General features: G+C 42.1%; 1 protein-coding gene across 2 annotated transcripts in view; it reads left to right on the top strand.

The window, feature by feature from the left end:
- The window catches only part of LOC124002942 (succinate--CoA ligase [GDP-forming] subunit beta, mitochondrial-like), a 124,703-nt gene extending 109,025 nt beyond the window's left edge, over window positions 1-15,678 (top strand). For both annotated transcript variants that reach the window (XM_046310795.1, XM_046310793.1), the window contains 2 exons: window positions 6,222-6,342; window positions 14,329-15,678. In XM_046310795.1, coding sequence (XP_046166751.1) covers window positions 6,222-6,342; window positions 14,329-14,444 — 237 coding nt within the window. In that variant the 3' untranslated portion in view covers window positions 14,445-15,678. The remainder of the gene's footprint in view (window positions 1-6,221; window positions 6,343-14,328) is intronic.
- The last annotated feature ends 6,865 nt before the right edge of the window (window positions 15,679-22,543 follow it).

Below are 22,543 nucleotides of genomic sequence, written 5' to 3'. Positions count from 1 at the left end.
AGGGATGCTGGCGGCAGACAGAGGAAATGCAATTATGGATGGCTGGTTAGTTAGTTAGTTCAAATGAGCGCAAGAAAATCACTTTTTAGGTGTTGAGAGGTCTATAGGGGAGAAATATTATGGTTTCTCGTGTCTATTTTGTAGGTATCATGGGTTGTTTTGGGGATGACTTGTTGGGTTATAATGTTGTGTATATACCAGTCAGAGATATGACATTCATCCTCATATTGTGTTGAACAAGAGGCATAGGCATAAAATATGAATGTGTTTTATAAAATGCATTGACACTGGGGATTTGCAGTTCCTCTGTCTGTCAGCGTAGAGTCTACGAGGCTACATTTCATCCAGTCTTAAATGCAGTTCCTCTGTCTGTCAGCGTAGTCTACGAGGCTACCTTTCATCCCGTCTTAAATGCAGTTCCTCTGTCTGTCAGCGTAGAGTCTACGAGGCTACATTTCATCCCGTCTTAAATGCAGTTCATCTGTCTGTCAGCGTAGTCTACGAGGCTACATTTCATCCAGTCTTAAATGCAGTTCCTCTGTCTGTCAGCGTAGAGTCTACGAGGCGACATTTCATCCCGTCTTAAATGCAGTTCCTCTGTCTGTCAGCGTAGAGTCTACGAGGCTACATTTCATCCCGTCTTAAATGCAGTTCCTCTGTCTGTCAGCGTAGAGTCTACGAGGCTACATTTCATCCAGTCTTAAATGCAGTTCCTCTGTCTGTCAGCGTAGAGTCTACGAGGCTACATTTCATCCCGTCTTAAATGCAGTTCCTCTGTCTGTCAGCGTAGAGTCTACGAGGCTACATTTCATCCCGTCTTAAATGCAGTTCCTCTGTCTGTCAGCGTAGAGTCTACGAGGCTACATTTCATCCCGTCTTAAATGCAGTTCCTCTGTCTGTCAGCGTAGAGTCTACAAAGCTACATTTCATCCCATCTTAAATGCAGTTAGCAGGCTGGATAATGGAGGCTGAAAAGCCTGTTTCTACTGTGAAGCTCTTTCGCAGTTTGATGTGAAAGAGCCTTGACGGTATTGGAGCAGAGGCTGCTATGATCCTATTATGTGAAGTTTGAATCATTCACTGGGCCAGGTAGAACTCCTCATACGTTACAGGCATCAAGGTTCCCAAAGGATCCCGGTACAATAAACTTTTCCTATTCCTTTTTGCTCTCCTGCAAGCAAATAAATCGCCTATATTTATCCTAGCTCAAATGATGAGGCTACTGTATCACAGGGGCAATTGGAGAGTAGTACAATGTATGTTATTGAATTGCATCCGAGTGGATTTGAATTGATCTTTGTGTGATTTTGGGTTGGTCAGAGTTTGAGTCCGAGCTCGAGTCGACTGGATCACATGTAAGACTGACTTTTGAATGGAGAAGGGATTGAACCAAAGGGATTGACCCTAACATTCCTTTCTGCTATTAATCAGTGTGACATTTAAAGAGCCAGATCTACGGTGGAGAGGCTCTGTGGTTCTACTGCAGCTCAACGTCTCTAAAGCCACTACAGTATGTAACCAATATGTCGTCAACCGTTTGCAGAATGGCTCCCGCGTGTCATCCAGGTGCAACACATTGGTGACGGAGGTGACACCTTACCCCCTCACAGTATAAAGGTCATTGAAGCTTGATGTGAATGACATATTTACAGAGCTTCCTGAATATGGTGTTGTCTTCATCCATTTCCTGAACACTGAGGATACAAGGAACTTAGAGAGAGTCTTTTAGACCTCTGCTCATGGCGGCGCTGTGTGACAGCAGGTGGTTGATCATGTGTGCCTCGTCTTTTAACTCTGTGACGATACATTGGAATCATGGCTAGTGATCAGACTTAACCAAACATTTCTCAAAAACTGTGTTGCAACCGTTAAAAGCCTGTTTGGTGAAAGTTGAACTCTTGTACACGGGCTAGGGGGCTGCTCTGTTTAACATGTTTTTGAATGACAAAACTCCACCGAAGTGAAGCCAACTATTTTTCATCCATATTTCTATAAACTGCTTTTACTTGCATGCGGGCATACATAAATCATGTCTCATGTATCATTTATATACATAGATGTTAATAGGACACTCGTGAATGGAAGAAATATGGTGCTACTGAATAGAGCTGGGATTGAAAAATGTGCTGCTGATGGCAACAGAATAGGGCTTGTACTGAGCTTCAGAACCAGCATCTTAATATTTATTGCCCCCCAGTGGTGAGGAGACAGAATAGCAGGACATTCACCAGTTTTACCCCGCGCATCCCTGTGTTGTGTTCTGTAAATCAGCCTCAAGCGCTGATGGGAAACTTCAATCACTCTGTGTGTCGCCAGAAACCGGCCGAACCACACGGTCTTACTGAACATGATTTTTATTGAGTTTGATTATCTACAACAGTGCTGTTACAGTATGTACAGTAAATCACACCTGGGAGCCACCACGGTGGTCCACAAGTCAGATCATGGGCATTGATTGGGCTTCCTTGAGTGACATTGTATAAAGTTAAACTTGAGTGTAATATATATGTTGATGTGTAGATATACCTTTCCTAGTGGTGTCCTTGGAGTATAGATAGTCTAATGAGCTACAGGGAGAAATCAATGGCAGGGCTAAGGTTCAACAGAGCTTGGAGTATTGACAGATCTCACCACCAGAAGCCACAGCGACCTCTGCCTGTCTCTCTTTCTGTCTTTCTCTTATCTATTACTCTCACTCTCTTTCTAGCTTGCTGTAACTCTCCCTTTCTAGTGCTCTCTTCTCGCTCTCCTCTCACTCTCTCCTCTCGCTCTCTCCTCTCGCTCGCTCTCACTCTCTCCTCTCGCTCTCTCTCCTATTGCTATTTCGCTCTCCCTCCTCTTTCTATCTCGCTCTCCTCTCACTCTCTCCTCTCGCTCTCTCCTCCACGGTGCTCGCTCTCACTCTCTACTCTCGCTCTCTCTCCTATTGCTATTTCGCTCTCCCTCCTCTTTCTATCTCGCTCTCTTCTCGCTCTCTCTCTCTCTCTCTCTCCTATTGCTATTTCGCTCTCCCTCCTCTTGCTATTTCGCTCTCCTCTCGCTCTCTCCTCTCTCTCTCCTCTTGCTATCGCGCTCTCTCTCCTCTTGCTATCACACTCTCTCTCTCCTCTTGCTATCACACTCTCTCTCTCCTCTTGCTATCGCGCTCTCCCTCTCCTCTTGCTATCGCGTTCTCTCTCTCCTCTTGCGCTCCTCTCTCCTCTTGCTATCGTTCTCTCTCTCTCTCTCCTCTCTTGCTCTCTCTCCTCTTGCTATCACACTCTCTCTCTCCTCTTGCTATCATACTCTATCTCTCCTCTTGCTATCGCACTCTCCCTCTCCTCTTGCTATCACACTCTCTCTTACCTCTTGATATCACACTCTCCCTCTCCTCTTGCTATCACACTCTCTCTCTCCTCTTGCTATCACGCTCTCTCTCTCTTGCTATCGCGCTCTCTCTCTCCTCTTGCTATCGCGCTCTCTCTCTCCTCTTGCTATCGCGCTCTCTCTCTCCTCTTGCTATCGCGCTCTCTCTCTCCTCTTGCTATCGTGCTCTCTCTCTCCTCTTGCTATCGCGCTCTCTCTCTCCTCTTGCTATCGCCCTCTCCTCTTGCTTTCGCGCTCTCTCTCTCCTCTTGCTTTCATGCTCTCTTTTCTCTTGTTATCACGGTCTCTCTTGCTATCGCGCGCTTTCTCTTGCTCTCTCTCTCTTGCCATCACTCGCTATCTCTCCTCTCGCTATCGCGCTCTCTCTCCTCTCACGTACTCTTCTCACTCTGCTCTCGCTCTCTCTCCTCTCACGTACTCTTCTCACTCTCCTCTCGTGCTCTTTCTCCTCTCGTGCTCTTTCTCCTCTCGCTCTCTCTACCTCTCTGTGATTTTGTCTGATTGTAATGCTGTAACTGGGCAGAGGCAGTGTCAGGATTAGACCAATCTGCTGTCTGTGCCTGGGGCGAGAGCTACCTAGGGCCAAGGGGAACACACACTCACACCTCCAGGCTGTGGAGATGACATCTACCTTTAGAAAGGAACATTCAGGCCCGCCTCAGATCTCACCTACAGTAGCAGGTTGTAAGGCAGACAGTGAAATTGTTTTATGCAAGTTTGGACCAATGAGACTCTCTCTCACACCACCTCTCACTCACTATAGACAGAATGTTCTCTGGCGAAGCAATTTTGTCTGTGCGTGTGTAGTGCATGTGTGTGTCTTTGGCATGGCTGTCCCTGTGTTATTGGTTATGGTACTGGCTCTAATAGTGTTTTATCAGTCACAGATGACAGTGATGAACAACACCTCCACCTGAGGACTGCTTCTCCTTGGAGATTGACAGCTGCTCCACATTAATATGGCTGTCTGACGAACACACACAAACACACACCATGTAGTGTGTCCTCAAAGAGGACATATTCAATGGCGAAAATATAGAATGTTGTCTGACTTGAATCCAGGAAAAGCACACTCATCAAATGGCAATACAATTCTTGAACCAATATGTTGTATTCCAATGTTCAGTCTATACACTGGCTTTTTTTAGTTACATATGCAGATCTCAAGAATGTGACCCAAAGAGATTGGATTTGGCCCAAGAAGAGTGTGTAAACATCATTAACTCACACACGCACAGACACACACACCACACACACACAGTGGCTCTTACAGATTAGAGATGATAAACAAACATGCTCACACTCAACTCTTCACACAGTCTGCCCTGAGTAATTACTGTTGTGTTTTGTTAGTGTGATTACCCTGTCTGGCCAGACATCACACAGTCTGCCCTGAGTAATTACTGTTGTGTTTTGTTAGTGTGATTACCCTGTCTGGCCAGACATCACACAGTCTGCCCTGAGTAATTACTGTTGTGTTTTGTTAGTGTGATTACCCTGTCTGGCCAGACATCACACAGTCTGCCCTGAGTAATTACTGTTGTGTTTTGTTAGTGTGATTACCCTGTCTGGCCAGACATCACACAGTCTGCCCTGAGTAATTACTGTTGTGTTTTGTTAGTAATTACTGTTGTGTTTTGTTAGTGTGATTACCCTGTCTGGCCAGACATCACAGTCTGCCCTGAGTAATTACTGTTGTGTTTTGTTAGTGTGATTACCCTGTCTGGCCAGACATCACACAGTCTGCCCTGAGTAATTACTGTTGTGTTTTGTTAGTGTGATTACCCTGTCTGACCAGACATCACACAGTCTGCCCTGCGTAATTACTGTTGTGTTTTGTTAGTGTAATTACACAGTCTGCCCCTGGTCAGACATCACACAGTCTGCCCTGCCTGTTGTGTTTTGTTAGTGTAATTACCCTGCCTGGTCAGACATCACACAGTCTGCCCTGAGTAATTACCCTGCCTGGCCAGACATCACACCGTCTGCCCTGAGTAATTACTGTTGTGTTTTGTTTGTGTGATGTCTGGCCAGACAGGGAAAGTACACTAACAAAACACAACAGTAATTACTCAGGGCAGATTGTGTGATGTCTGGCCAGACAGGATAATTACGCTATCTGCCCTGAGTAATTACTGTTGTGTTTTGTTAGTGTACTTTCCCTGTCTGGCCAGACATCACACAGTCTGCCCTGAGTAATTACTGTTGTGTTTTGTTAGTGTAATTACCCTGTCTGGCCAGACATCACACAATCTTCCCTGAGTAATTACTGTTGTGTTTTGTTAGTGTAATTACCCTGTTTGGCCAGACATCACACAATCTTCCCTGAGTAATTACTGTTGTGTTTTGACATCACATTCTTCCCTGAGTAATTACTGTTGTGTTTTGTTAGTGTATTACCCTGTTTGGCCAGACATCACACAGTCTGCCCTGAGTAATTACTGTTGTGTTTTGTTAGTGTACTTACCCTGTTTGGCCAGACATCACACAGTCTGCCCTGAGTAATTACTGTTGTGTTTTGTTAGTGTAATTACCCTGCCTGGCCAGACATCACACAGTCTGTTCTGAGTAATTACTGTTTTGTTTTGTTAGTGTAATTACCCTGCCTGGCCAGACATCACACAGTCTGTTCTGAGTAATTACTGTTTTGTTTTGTTAGTGTAATTACCCTGCCTGGCCAGACATCACACAGTCTGCCGCAGGTTTACTGTTTGAGTCTTTTCTCTCCCTCTATCGCTTTACTGTAAACATTTTCAGATATGAAGACATCAATATATGTAAGAAGAATTGTAGGTGTACTTCATAGGAGAACCCGTTATAAGACTATAATAACCCTCCTGTCCTCCCGGCCACAGGTGGAGGCCATCCTGGTGAACATCTTCGGGGGCATCGTCAACTGTGCCATCATTGCCAACGGCATCACCAAGGCTTGCCGTGAGCTGGAGCTCAAAGTTCCCCTGGTTGTCAGGCTGGAAGGTGGGTACTGTACAGGTGGTGCTACACCCACAGCTCTACACCCCTACCTACCATCAGTTTGACGAGTCTTTACACCGGCCCACAGCTCTACACCCCTACCTACCATCAGTTTGACTAGTCTTTACACCCCTGGCTCACAGCTCTACACCCCTACCTACCATCCACAGTCTTTACACCCCTACACCCCTACCTACCATCAGTTTGATTAGTCTTTACACCCCTGGCCCACAGCTCTACACCCCTACCTACCATCAGTTTGACTAGTCTTTACACTCCCGGCCCACAGCTCTACACCCCTACCTACCATCAGTTTGACTAGTCTTTACACTCCCAGACACTAGCGTCCCACCTCGACAACAGCCAGTGAAATTGCAGGGCGCCAAATACAACACAACAGAAATCTCATAATTAAAATTCCTCTAACACACAAGTATTATCCACCATTTTAAAGATAAACTTCTTGTAAATACAACCACAGTGTCCGATTTCAAAAAGGCTTTACGACGAGAGCACACCAAACAATTATGTTAGGTCAGTACCTGGTCACAGAAAAACACAGCCATTTTTCCAGCCAAAGAGAGGAGTCACAAAACGCAGAAATAGAAATAAAATGAATCACTAAACTTTGATGATCTTCATCAGATGTCACTCGTAGGACTTCATGTTACACAATACATGTATGTTTTGTTCGATAAAGTTAATATTTATATCCAAAAATCTGAGTTTACATTGGCGCGTTATGGTCAGAAATGCATTGTCTCAAACAAACATACGTGAAAGTGCAGAGAGCCACATCAAATAACATAAATACTCATCATAAACATTGATAAACAATGCAAGTGTTAAGCATGGAATTATAGATAAAGTTCTCCTTAATGCAACCGCTGAGTCAGATTTCAAAAATGCTTTACGGCGAATGCACACTTTGCGATTATGTTAGGTCATCTCCTAGCCACAGAAACCCATACAGACATTTTCCAAACAAGGAGAGGTGTCACAAAAGTCAGAAATAGAATTAAAAGGAATCACTTACCTTTGATGATCTTCATCTGGTGGCACTCCCAGGTCTCCATGTTGGACAATAAATGTTTGTTTTGTTCGATAATGTCCCTCTTTATGACCAAAATCCTTCGATTTGTCCAGTAATCCGAATGCAGAAGGCGCGTGCACTAATTCCAGACAATAAAAGTTAGTAGAAACGTGCCAAACGATGTTTAAAATCAAACCTCCGGTTGTTTCTGTCATAAATAATCCATCATATTTCAACCTGACAAAAGCTTTGTCAATAGGAAAGAGAAACAAGAAAGGCTCGTTCACAATCAGACGCATGGCTGATGAATGGAAATTTCCACTGGCCACTGATTGAAAGTGCTGTATCTCCCTCATTTTTCAGAGTAAAAGCCTGAAACAATGCCTAAAGACTGGCCACATATAGAGGAAGCCACAGAGCTTATTAACCGGGTCCTAAGTATGCTGGATAGGCTTTCAATGGAAAAACAGCCTTTCAAAATAATAGTACTTCCGGGTTGGATTTTCCTCAAGTTTACGCCTGCCATATCAGTTCTGTTATACTCACAGACATTATTGTAACAGTTTTGAACACTTTAGAGTGTTTTCCATCCAAATCTACTAATTATATGCATATCCTATCTTCTGGGCCTGAGTTACAGGCAGTTTAATTTGGGCACGCTTTTCATCCAAAATTCCGAATGCTGCCCCCTACCCTAGTGAACCTGTTAGGGATGTCGAGAATCTAAGTAGCTTTTCGCAGCTTTTTGTTAAAAATCGCGCAACATTTCAGCGCCCTGCTATTCATGCCAGGAATATAGTATATGCATATGATTAGTATGTGTGGATAGAAAACACTCAGACATTTCTAAAACGGGTTAAATCACGGCTGTGACTATAACAGAACGTGCGTTTCATCGAAAAGTGCAGGAAAATCTGATCACTGAAAATGGAAAACAATATCCATGCGCGACTTCCAGGAATTGTTATAGGTGAACCGGATTAAATAGGGCTGAGGTTGCAGTACCTACAGCTTCCACACGTTGTCTAGAGTCTTGTCATTTGCCTGGGCTTTGTTTCTTGGTCAAACCGAATCAAGGGAACCGATTCCCTCCGGTCTCCGACCGGATGTTTTGGTTGAGATTTCTCAGGACAGTATTTCAATAAGGACACCTATAGAATTGACATCGCCTTGTGGTCAATTGTATCACTTATTAATGTGTACTAATACCTAAAGTTGCATTACAAAAGTATTTTGAAGTGTTTTGTGAAAGTTTATCGTCAACTTTTTTAATTTAAAAAAATGACGTTACGTTATAAAACGCTATTTTTTTCCGTTGTTCACACAGTGTTCATAGATCGATATCTAGGCTTTATATGGACCGATTTAATAAAAAAAAGACCCAAAATGATGTTTATGGGACATCTAGGAGTGCCAAGAAAGAAGCTCGTCAAAGGTAATGAATGTTTTATATTTTATTTCTGCGTTCTGAGTAGCCCCCGGCTATCGCAAAATCTGTCGTTAGGTGACGGTGCAGTATTTGGGGGATACATGCTATCAGATAATAGCTTCTCATGCTTTCGCCGAAAAGCATTTTACAAATCTGACTCGGTAACTAGATTCACAACGACTGTAGCTTTAGTTCAGTATATTGTATGTGCATTTTAATGAAAGTTTGAGTTTTATCAAAAACTATACGTGGCGTACTTGAAATTTCCGCTGATATATGTTCCTACCACGGGACCACTGCCCTAACTTAAGCATACCTTTTAAAATGAGGAAAGGACCGACTACAAAAGATGTGTATGCATCGGCCATGCTAAAATGTCAAACAGGTTGCCTTTTGTTTTGATAGAAAGTGAAATTTGCAGATTGGTTTAAACTAGATACAGTTAACCCCAGATACACACACACATATATATAATAAGAATAGGTCAACCGATTATCATTTTTCAGCGCCGATACCGATTATTGGAGGACCAAAAGGGCCGATATCGATTAATCTGCCAAAAATGTTGCATTTCTTTGTAATAATGACAATTACAAAAATACTGAATTAACACTTATTTTAACTTAATATAATACATCAATAAAATCTATTTAGCCTCAAGTAAATAATGAAACATGTTCAATTTGGTTTAAATAATGCAAAAACAAAGTGTTGGAGAAGAAAGTAAAAGTGCAATATGTGCTATATAAGAAACCTAACGTTTCAGTTCCTTGCTCAGAACATGAGAACATATGAAATCTGGTGGTTCCTTTTAACATGAGTCTTCAATATTCCCAGGTAAGAAGTTTTAGGTTGTCGTTATTATAGGAATTATAGGACTATTTCCCTCTATAGCATTTGTATTTCATTAACCTTTGACTATTGGATGTTCTTATAGGTACTTTAGTATTGCCAGTGTAACAGTAAAGCTTCCGTCCCTCTCCTTGCTCCTCCCAGGTCTCGAACCAGCAACACAACTACTAGAAGGCTCAGAGTGAGTGACCTTTGAAACGCTATTACCGCGCGCTAACTAGCTAGCCATTTCACTTCGGTTACACCAGCCTCATCTCGGGAGTTGATAGGCTTGAAGTAATAAACAGTGCAATGCTTGACACACAACAAAGAGCTGCTGGCAAAACGCAAAGAAAGCGCTGTTTGAATGAATGTTTACGAGCCTGCTTCTGCCTACCACCGCTCAGTCAGATGCTTAGATACTTGTATGCTTGTATGCTCAGTCAGATTATATGCAACGCAGGACACGCTAGACAATATCTAGTAATATCAGCTAGTTAACTAGTGATTATGATTGATAGTTTTTTTATAAGATAAGTTTAATGCTAGCTAGCAACTTACCTTGGCTTACTGCATTCGCGTAACAGGCAGTCTCCTTGTGGAGTGCAACGAGAGAGAGGCAGGTCATAATGGGTTGGACTAGTTAACTGTAAAGTTGCAAGATTGTATCCCCTGAGCTGACAAAGTGAAAATCTGTTGTTCTGCCCCTGAACGAGGCAGTTAACCCACCGTTCCTAGGCCGTCATTGAAAATAATGTGTTCTTAACTGACTTGCCTAGTTAAATAAAGGTACATTTAAATTTGTGCCCAAAAATACAGATTTCCGATTGTTATGAAAACTTGAAATCGGCCCTAATGAATCAGCCTTTCTGATTAATCGGTCGACCTGTAATATATATATATATATATATATATATATGTATATCTTTATTTAACAAATTCTTATTTACAATGAGGGCCTACCAAAAGGCACTCATGCGGGGATGGGGGCTGGGATTAAAAACAAACATTTTAAATTAAAATATATGACAAACCACTCATGACAAGAGAGACAACACTACATAAAGAGAGACCTAAGACGACAACATAGCATGACAGCAACACATGAAACACAGCATGGTAGCAACACATAACGTTCCAGTTGCTAGCTGCAGCGAACTGAAAAGACAAATTGCAGTGATGTGTCCTATAAGGAGCTGTTGTTGGACTCAGGGCTGAAAGAGGCAAATGATTGTGTTCAAATCCATAGCTGGGATTGACTTCCCTGAATAGTGGTGGCAGCATGTTTAGTGTGATCGATACTGCTTTGATCACACACACGTGTTTGTGTTGACTCTGCCAATATGTTTTCATGGAAGACACACACAAAAACGTTAATTAGCGGTTTCACTTTTCACAAACATGTCACAAATTGCCTCTGGCTCTCAAATTGGGGATTGGCTCAGAAGTTCATGGTGACCATTGGGTTGAATCAGAGTCCTCATGGCGTTTAATCCGTGATTTAGCTGTGGTCATTACGGCTGGGGCATCATAGAGCGGGATTGGTCAGAATCAATCAGCCTAGCTAGCTGCGCTGACCACAGACCCCATAATGGCAGGCTGCTCTTCAAAAGGATCAGCCAGGATTAACTCTGCCACTTTTAATTGGAAAGCCTTTTTTCTGCATCCTTTGGCCACATGGTGGTTGGTTGTGGAGATGTGGAGTTGAGAATTGTATGCCAGTGGTTGATGTTTTATTAATGGGCTGGCTTTCATTCATTGGACTTTCATTTATTGATGGACACTGCATGGTTGTCAGGCTCTCCAATGCAGATAGTCATGCCTGATGTAAACACATGCACGCTAAATCTAAATGAGGAACTACTGCCCCCTCTCAGAGACTGGCCACAGTGTGTGTGCGAATGTGCATGTGTGGCATGTGTCTTTGTGTATGCATGAGTCTGTGTGTGTGGATAAAAGTCCCTTAAACGCGCCACACGGTCTTGTGAAAAGGGGACTATATTCCCCTTCAGGCCATTCCGCTGGCTGGATGGCTGTCTGTCGAGACCAGGCTCTCCTTAATAAAGGAGAATGTGGGGGATATAGACGTTTTCCAATGTAATTAGAATGGACTAGTGGTTCTAGAGAGAGGTCGTGCTGACAGTATCATTCTAGCTTAATCTACTGCTGACTAGCTGCAGACCACACACACACACATCACTGACAGAATCATTACAGCCTTAATAAAGCCATCAGATGCTTTGATCGGGCCATCAATGTCCAGCCGAGGACCACACACACACACGCCACAACAGATACGCCTGTCACATGCCCATTACCACAGACGCATACATAAACTCTCACTCCCTTCTCTCACTTTCTCTCTCTCTCTCACACACACTCTTGTACAATAGGCCCCTCAGTTGGTAGAGCATGGCGCTTGTAACGCCAGGGTAGTGGGTTCGATTCCCGGGACCACCCATACGTAGAATGTATGCACACATGACTGTAAGTCGCTTTGGATAAAAGCGTCTGCTAAGTGGCATATATTAATTTACAATGATCAGAATCTGCTATAAACTCAGGCAGGGCTGTCGCGGCTCATGGTGCTTCTGGAGCCCGTGTAGCTCCGGCTCTGTCTCAGTGCCACTGTTTAGATCCCTCTACTACAACAGGAGGCAAGCTCCCACCCCAGAGATCCCAGCTGAAGGTACTGGACAGGGCTAGTCATTATCACACACTCCTTGTATTGTATAAGGGAGGATGTATTGACCATGTATGTTCATTCAGTACACTGCAGTTATGTGTTGCATAGAGAGAACATAGTTCTTTATTCCACATAGTATAAATCAATTATATTCTGTATGATACATACGTTCACCATTCTATTCTGTGTGTGTGTGTGCGTGTGTGTGTGTGTGTATCTATCAGCACCATTGTGAATGTCCTTCCTCCTAGTAGTATAGTATAAAGTGTCTCTTGAAGGGACAGGCCTCTGCTGATGTTTTCTTTAGACCTGACTTTGAGGTCTCTGGCAGCACCTAGTGGCTGTAGGTGAAACTACACCTCCCGTACAGTATCAGTATGCTGGGCTGCTGCTGTAGACAGACAGACACTGCTCCCTGCCGCTCATTCTGGAACTGCACTCTGCTCACTGACACAAGCTCTCTCCACACACCCTCCACAATCACACATGCAGAGGCACTCACACACACTCTGTGTTTGTTGAACCCTATGTGTGGTGAGATTCTTAGAAAGTCTGTTGGTGTTAGATCTAGGAGTTTCAGTTCCAGGATTCCTGACAGAGCCAGGAACTAAGTATTTTATACAATATTTGTCTATAATCTTTTCTGTAAAAATATATTTGTATAGCAGCAGAGTGAAGGCCATATAAAGATGAATAGGAGTGTTTCTTGTCCCAGATTGGATTTGTTTATTAGCTGATAACCTCTCCAAGACCTCTACGGGAATATGATCTCTGTGATTTGTCAATCCAAATGAAATTTATTTCAGTGTATTGAGCCTCTGAGCGAAAGCAGTGCCCTTTTCCATATAGATTTAGCAGAGGACAGAGAAGATGCTGTTCGTTTAGAAGATGACTTTGGATCCCATATCTGCTGTGTGTCTGCCCAATGCCTTCCCTTCCTCTAATTAGATTACACAATTGATTGCTTTGTGCAGAACTCAAAAAATGTGTTTAGAATGAGTTATTATCTCACCGGACAAAAGCGCTGAAATATTAGGAGTTAAGTGGCGGCGGTAATATAATTCCTCATGAAACTGCTATTGATTAGAACATCCAGGCTCCTGAGATTTCACATATCATGCAATCTTAATTACACACCAGTCAGGAGAGCCGCGCCGACGCACACACACACACACACACATCATAGGGATGTGGAACACCTGCGTTATGTAAATGCCCTCCTCCCTGCAGTACCATTCTCATCTGTGAAATCAGTGAATCAGTGAACAGCACATAGACAGCTGGGCTCTGTTGTTTCTGTGGGTTGGCCTTTTCTCTAAGGGAGAGCAGAGACAAGTTTGTGCTTAAGCTCTCACTATCTCACTATTTTTTCATATCTTTCTCGATCTAGCTCAACCTCTCCCCCATATCTCTCTTTTTCTGCCCCCCCCTCTCTCTCCATCATTGCTGTCATGGTTATGGCTGTGCTTTGAGGGAGCCCGTGTAGGCCTCAGAGCTGTAGTGTCTCAGGTTGTCTCTGCATGGCTAGAGCTCCACTGGGGCATGATCAGATCAGCAGAGACCCCGCCAGCTGCCTGCCTGCCTCTCCTCTGACCTCCACTGCAGCCAATGGAACGCAGTACATTCCCCCTGCCCTTTTCAAGACCACTGGCTTTCTCACTCCTTCACAGACACATCTGTTCTATTTCACCAATGGAAGTATGCCAGTCATCCATTTCTCCATCTCTTGGTGCACCTGTCGTTGGGTTAAGTTCTCCTGTGTTCTGTGTCTTTTTAGTCAGTGGGTGTAGTGGTGTGAGATGCAGCATACAAGTCTCTCCTTCTACATCATAGACCATTCACTAACTGTGTGTGTGTGTGTGTGTGTGTGTGTGTGTGTGTGTGTGTGTGTGTGTGTGTGTGTGTGTGTGTGTGTGTGTGTGTGTGTGTGTGTGTGTGTGTGTGTGTGTGTGTGTGTGTGTGTGTGTGTGTGTGTGTGTGTGTGTGTGTGTGTGTGTGTGTGTGTTATAGGGACAAATGTGCAGGAGGCCAAGAGGATCCTGTCAGAGAGTGGACTGCCCATCGTAGCCGCCAATGACCTGGATGACGCTGCCAAGAAAGCTGTGGCCGCCATTACCAGGAAGTAGAGTGCCTCAGCCTTCCATAACACTGACCAGTCCTTTCCCCTCTCTGTTCTGAGCACCCTAGTCCCTCCTAACTCCACCCAAAACCAACCATGCTGGCTCCTGTTCCACTGCACAGGGCATGTACACCAATCCTTCAAATCCCAGTGCAAGAGGTGTCACTACAGTCCCTGGTTTGAATCCAGGCTGTATCACATCCGGTCGTGAATGGGAGTCCCATAGGGCGGCGCACAATTGGCCCAGCGTCGTCCAGGTTTGGCCGGGGTAGGCCGTCAATGTAAATAAGAATTTATTCTTAACCGACTTGCCTAGTTAAAAACAAAAAAGAGACTAAATATTCAGCGCATCGCTACGTTTCAACCTCCTGTGTTATCATGATTACCGTAACTGCAATATATCAGGTTGATTTATCATATAGCTTTTATCTATTTTCTGATCATAAAGTTTATACTATATTTCTGAGATTTCTTGGTATTTTTATGTGGGTGACTCTTTAATTGTGCATTCCATTTTGATAAGCTGAGAAACTTAAATCTATTTCTCTAGCTGTATGATTACCTTTTCAAAAAAGCAAGAATAACATTGTATAACATTGGTGTTATTGTTTTATTAAACCATAGTAATACAAGAGGAAAGACAAGGATTTTTCAAGTAAATGACATGTTCCAGACTGCATTTTCAGATGCCACTGTGAAATCGTTCAAAAACATATCCCAGTATTCAGGAATGAATAGTAGTGTGTAGCTCACTTGACCCGCCTGAAGTATTAGAGAGCAGCATTTAATGGATTATGATTTTGTGTAATTGTTTATGCGTTGTAGTAGGTGACCTCACTGTTTTGCCTTTGTTAAAATCCAGTTTATTGATGCCTTAATCAGAGGTCCTTAGTATGTGAAACCTCAACCTCACATGAGTATTACAGTATGTTTGAAACAACATGTATGAAATGGCAAATGTTGTTGCCCTGTTAACTTTGTAATTCCATGTATGATATTAAAGTAGGTCTACTACTTTCATCTATATAGCAGTATGTAACTTTGATAAATCATCTGTGCCTACATGATGAGGGTAAAAAAAGGTTTGTGAAGCCAAGCAGCCAACACACTGTCCGTCATGAATAATGCGGTAGAGATAGTTTAAATGATTTTTCTAAATGTGAATGTATGTCATTCAGTTGAGATTAGGTCAACTGTACAGTATGAATAATTGGACAGTTTAATAAAGGTGACTAAGAATTGTCTGTTGATTTATTTGATGCTGTTCTTGACTCATCCCTAATCTGGTTTTAGTTTTGTACCGGGCCTTTAGAAAGTATTCACATCCCTTGACTCATCCCTAATCTGGTTTTAGTTTTGTACCGGGCCTTTAGAAAGTATTCACATCCCTTGACTCATCCCTAATCTGGTTTTAGTTTTGTACCGGGCCTTTAGAAAGTATTCACATCCCTTGACTCATCCCTAATCTGGTTTTAGTTTTGTACCGGGCCTTTGGAAAGTATTCACATCCCTGGTTTTAGTTTTGACTCATCCCTAATCTGGTTTTAGTTTTGTACCGGGCCTTTAGAAAGTATTCACATCCCTTGACTCATCCCTAATCTGGTTTTAGTTTTGTACCGGGCCTTTACAAAGTATTCACATCCCTTGACTCATCCCTAATCTGGTTTTAGTTTTGTACCGGGCCTTTAGAAAGTATTCACATCCCTTGACTCATCCCTAATCTGGTTTTAGTTTTGTACCGGGCCTTTAGAAAGTATTCACATCCCTTGACTTTTTCCACATTTTGTTACAACCTGCATTTAAAATGGATTCAATTTAGATGTTTGTTCATTGGCCTACACACAATACCCCATAATGTCAAAGTGGAATTATGTTTTTACAAATGTTTACAAATTAATTAAAAATGAAAAACTGAAATGTTTTGAGGCAATAAGTATTCAACCACTTCATGGCAAGCCTAAATAAATTAAGTACACATTTGCTCAACTCATCAGAGGTTTCATGGACTCTGTGTGCAATAATGTTCAACATGATTTTTGAATGACTACCTCATCTCTGCTGTACCCCACACATGCAATGATACAATGCTCGAGCAGTGCATTTCAACAGATGCAACTTCAAAGACCAGGGAGATTGACCAATGCCTTGCAAAGAAGGGAACCTATTGGTAGATGGGTCAAAAAAAAAGAAGATATTGAATATCCCTTTGAACATGGTGAAGCTATTAATTGCACTTTGGCTGGTGTATCAATACACCCAGTCACTACAAAGATACAGGCGTACTTCCTAACTCAGTTGCCAGAGAGGAAGGAAACCGCTCAGGGATTTCACCATGAGGACGATGGTGACTTTAAAACAGTTACAGAGTTTAATGGCTGTGATAGGAGAAAACTGAGGATGGATCAACAACATTGTAGTTACTCTACTATACAAACCTACTTGACAGTGAAAAGAAGGAAGCCTCTAGATAATACAAATATTCCAAAACATGCATCCTGTTAGCAACAAGGCACTAAAGAAATACCAAAAAATGTGCAAGGCAATTAACTTTTTGTCCTGAATACAAAATATTATGTTCAAGCATAATGGTGGCTGCATCGTGTTATGGGTATGCTTGTAATAGTTAAAGACGGGATTTTTTCCAGGATACAAAATAAATGGACTGGAGCTAAGCACAGGCAGAATCCTAGAGGAAAACCTGGTTCAGTCTGCTTTCCACCAGACACTGGGAGATTAATTCACCTATCAGCAGGACAATACCGTAAAACACAAGGCCAAATCTACACAAGTTGCTTACCAAGAAGACAGTGAATGTGGCAGAGTTACAGTTTTGACTCAAATCTACTGAAAACTATTGTCTAGCAATGATCAGGAACCAATTTGACAGAGTTTGAAGAATTTTGAAAATAATAATGGGCAAATGTTGCACAATCCAGGTGTGGAAAGCTCTTAGAGACTTACCCAGAAAGACTCTCAGCTGTAATCGCTGCAAAGGTGCTTCTCCAAAGTATAGACTCGGGTGTGAATACTTATGTAAATTAGTTATTTCTTTATTTAATTTTCAAGAAATATGCAAACATTTCTACTAACATGTTTTCACTTTATCATTATGGGGTGTGTAGATGGGTGAGAAAAATATATTTAATCCATTTGAATTCAGGCTGTACACACAAAATGTGGAATAAGTCAAAGGTATGCCTTTCTGAAGGCAGCTGTCTTATATAAACCTAGTTTTGGGTCAAACCTCAAGAATGTAAGTGGTTGAATACTGAACCTGAGTGGCTACACCTCAAATTCAAAGCTGTTAAGGCTCTCAGTACACACATGGTCTCTTCTAATGAATCTCCATGTGTGTCCAAAGAGGGGCAGAGGAGAGGAGTGACTGTCCTTCATGGGCCGGAGTAGAGTGGAGTGAGCTGTAGAGAGAGAGAGAGAGATGAAATCCATCCCTGTCAGACAGACTGCCTCTGATGGATTATCTGTCACAAGATCTGAGGACACCCACACCCAGCAGATCAACTGCCACCTCAGTGAGTCATACACGCATGTACTGTAGACCCAACATGACCAAGGACAGTTTCTCTCACACACAGAATCATTGAATAAAATGACCTACAAGCCTTTTGCATACACACGCACATGTTCTCACTCTCTCACATACACACACTCATTTTACGAGACTACAAGGTCCAGTCACAGCTCATTCAGCCTTCTGTGTGTGAGAGAAAATCGAGTGGATTTATCTGAAAAGACTCACTGGCAATTTGAGAGCTTGGGACTATAAGGTTCTATCTGTAAAAAGAGGATTCTGAGATAATTGTCTTTAAAATTCCGAACCCTCGTTGGTTTGAATGGTATCTTGTATTGTTTTGAACTTAACATGAATTGGGGGTATTTAGAGTACTATATAGGTAGAGAACATTGAACAGAATATGGCTGTGTCAATATAACTACAGTTGAACAAAAATGCAGATAGAACATGAACTGCTCTAGAATGATCTGAATGAAATCATTAGCTCTTTTGAAAGGTCAACCCCATTTCTGGGAGGTTGGTCCAAAGCACAGGTAGTGAAGAAGATTCAGAACTACAAGCCTTAAACCTGCAGTAGAGAGACCTACAGCATAATAACTAAGTTGATATTAGTCATAAGAGGGTAGTTATCACCTTGTTTGGCTTTCCCATTACAGTGCCATCTTCTGAACAAGTCAAACTTCTTCCCCAGCTTTCCACGGCTACAGTATCCGTGTAAATGGGCTGGATGGTTCAATAATTGCCTTATTTCATGCTCTTCCTACGGTGTGTCAGAAATACCCCGGCTGATGGATTGGACTGTGGAATTGAAGGCTTGTTAAAGTGGGCATTGGCGTTGACATTGTTTAATTCAGCAGCGAGGTAGAGGTCAGAGGAAAATGTGTGCACTGATTTACTCTCCAAAATTAGTGCAGCGCTGTCATATAAATATGAATGAGGAGAGAACCAGTGGAGGTCATCCAATGGATTAGATCATTTACCCCCAGCCCTTAACTCGGTTAATACCTTCTGAGACAGAGAGCAGGCTAACACCACAGACACCAGCCCTTAACTTGGTTAATACCTTCTGAGACAGAGAGCAGGCTAACACCACAGACACCAGCCCTTAACTCGGTTAATACCTTCTGAGACAGAGAGCAGGCTAACACCACAGACACCAGCCCTCTGAGACAGAGAGCAGGCGAACACCACAGACACCAGCTCTTAACTTGGTTAATACCTTCTGAGACAGAGAGCAGGCGAACACCACAGACACCAGCTCTTAACTTGGTTAATACCTTCTGAGACAGAGAGCAGGCTAACCTCACAGACATACTGCTTAGAAAGAGATCTCCATGTTTGCTTATTCTTTAATTAAACTGCATTATTATGCCAGGATTGCATTCCTCCCTTTATTCATGCTTGTATTTCTACATTTTGGTTTCGGAAAGCTTTGCATTTTTTAAAATATATCTGTCAGAATTGATGTCAAAACAGTAATTGCCACTTTATGAAGCTGCCTTTTGTGTTTAACTCTAAGCTGAGAGCTAGCGCTCATGAAAACCGTAAGGTCAAGTCGGCCTTGCAGGAAGTAGTGGTTATTCATTGAGTCATATGTTGGCAAGAACTACTAATACATAAGTTCATACAAAACAAATAGCATTGTAAATTGCATACAGCTATTGTACTTTGCCTTTCAGGGACATTGGTTGTCCAAGATAAACCCGTTTCAGATGGCTTGTTTGGCTGCCAAGGCAGTGGACAGCTGATAGGAGGCTAGAAGGACAGTGTATGTGTGGGAGGTGGGGGTCGGATGTTGTTATTGAGCATTTTCCACAGCAAGCTCTACCTTACTACCCACAAGGCCCTCAAAGCAGGACAGTGTCCTTGAATTCCTATGGCTATTGTCACATTACAACAATACCACACTGTAAGGTAAGGAAATCTCCTATTTTTCCTTCACCTGCACCTTTAATTATTCAGCTTCTAAATCAAACCATCATATATAATATACTCAGACAGGGTTTACGGCAAAAAGCAGCTAGGAGTCTGAATCAAAATGTTGGGGAGAAAGGCTCTAAAACTTTTGATAATCTGTTTGTCTCCATGGTTGTTGTTCAGGTCTTAACGTTTGGCCTTGGCTCACAGACAGGCTGAAAAATCAATTTCCCTCCCAGAATTGTTGCCAGTGTGTCTGTAATTGAAGGACTTTAAAATCGATTGAAATTACCTTCAGTGCCTTCAACAAAAAATTGAGCGGTGAAGATTTTTTAAAGTTTTGGTATGAGCCACTTTTCTCAATTTCTTTTGCTATGCTAATATAACCTATCTAACCTCATTCATTGTTTATAGTGAGAAACATGTTCTGTTGTTCAAGGATTTAATGGATTCAGGAACATGAGTCTCTTGACCTCAACTTAATTATTTATTGTTTCTTGGCTTCACTGTTTTGAATATAGTTTGTTGCCAGGGCAACAGAGATTGGGAGTTCTTGCACAATTTTCTAGCATAAACCACGTTTCCATCCACAGTTTCTTTACAGTAAAATCATACCTCGTAAAATAAAAAAGAAAGTTCGGACGGCTGTGATGGAAACAGTAACTTTCGGTACAATTTGATTAATGACGACAGATAATGCGTTCATTCAACATGGTGGGATATTTTTGCATTCATAAAGTTGTACGAGAAATGGCAGTGGAAGCACCTTTATGTGCAAATAATTATGTAATAACCATCATATCGAAATGAACTTGGAGTCATGCGATTATATGTTGTGTGGTCCTTCCACGACGACTCGGGAAACCATGCAGTTTATTAGGCTACAAATAAAATAAGTTATGATGAACTTCACAGGGTGGTGAAAGTGCACGATGCTCGTGATGCTCCTTTCCAGTAAATGGGTGATTTTGCAAATACGGGCCTTGTTGTGTCTCAGGGTTAGAATTTTAAGATCAAATGTGAATTTAGATGTTTTTATTTCACATCCATTAAAGCAGAGAACCTTCAACATTTTTCGTCCTATCTCACACCCAGACTTTTGACAGTCTGCTATGTATTACACATACAAAAGTCTTGATCATAAGAAAATATTTAATGCACCTGTTTAAAAATATAGTAAAATAAGTGGAAACGATATATATATTTCACACAAAATACTTAGTCCTCTCTAAGTATTGGGACATTACCACCACGACAAGCAAATTACATAATAATAATGTTTTTTCAAAAGTATGTGTTCTTGGTTGCCATGGATGTGAGTAGTGACAGTGGAGAACGTGGATGTCATGGAGGGAGATTCACATTTTGATGTGATGAAGTATGACCAATATTATATTTTTTATTGTATGTCATTACTAAAGAGGCTATCATTTCATCAAATTATGTTAGATTTGTTTTAATTATGTGTATTTAGGATACATTGTATGCTAGCTGTTAGCATGCTAGAATACCTGCTATTTATTAACAAATACTGTAAAAATGTCATTCTCACCGCACATCCTTACCACCACGTAATGAACTGTGATGGTAAGGACAGAATGTGGTGGTAATGACTAAATATATTAGCTATTACATTTTTACTTACCATAAGACCTGAAAGACACACATATTACATATATGATCATGGTTAAGTTGAAATTGAACAGTTATTTTCTAAATAAGACCATTTCAATTTGTATTATGTGATTTTGATTTATGTGACTTACTATGGTTATTACTGACTTTAATTATCTTTTTTTAAATGTTCTATAAAATGCCCCATAAATCAACCAAGGATAGGACAAGGACATACACTATATCTACAAAAGTATGTGGACACCCCTTCAAATTAGTAGGTTCAACTATTTCAGCCACACCCATTGCTGAAAGGTGTATAAAATAGAGCACACCGCCATGCAATCTCCATAGACAGTAGAATGGCCGGTACTGAAGAGCTCAGTGACTTTCAATATGGCACCGTCGTAGGATGTCAACTTTCCAACAAGTCAGTTCGTCAAATTTCTGCCCTGCTAGAGCTGCCCCGGTCAATTGTAAGTGGAAATATCTAGGAGCAACAACAGCTCAGCAGTGAAGTGGTAGGCCACACAAGCTCACAGAACAGGACCGTCAAGTGCAGATGCGCGTAGCACGTAACAATTGTCTGTCCTCAGTTGCAACACACTACCGAGTTCCAAACTGCCTCTGGAAGAAATGTCAGCACAAGAACTGTTTGTCGGGAGATTCTTAAAATGGGTTTCCATGGCCGAGCAGCCGCACACAAGCCTACTGTAAAATCACCATGTTCAATGCCAAGCATCAGCTGGAGTGGTGTAAAGCTGGCCACCATTGAACTCAGCAGTGGAAATGTGTTCTCTGGAGGGATGAATCACGCTTCACCATCTGGCAGTCAGACGGAAAAATCTGCACAGTGCCAAATGATACATTTGCTGGAAGAGGAATAATGGTCTGGATCTGTTTTTCATGGTTCGGGCTAGGCCCATTGGTTCCAGTGAAGGGAAATCTTAACACTCCTGAATACAATGACATTCTAGATCATTCTGTGCTTCCAACTTTATGGCAACAGTTTGTGGGAAGGCTCTTTCCTGTTTCAGCATGAC

This window comes from Oncorhynchus gorbuscha, linkage group LG18 (assembly GCF_021184085.1).
Source record: "Oncorhynchus gorbuscha isolate QuinsamMale2020 ecotype Even-year linkage group LG18, OgorEven_v1.0, whole genome shotgun sequence".
In the NCBI taxonomy this organism is placed as follows: Eukaryota; Metazoa; Chordata; class Actinopteri; order Salmoniformes; family Salmonidae; genus Oncorhynchus; species Oncorhynchus gorbuscha.
This window is presented reverse-complemented; position numbering and strand designations above follow the sequence as displayed.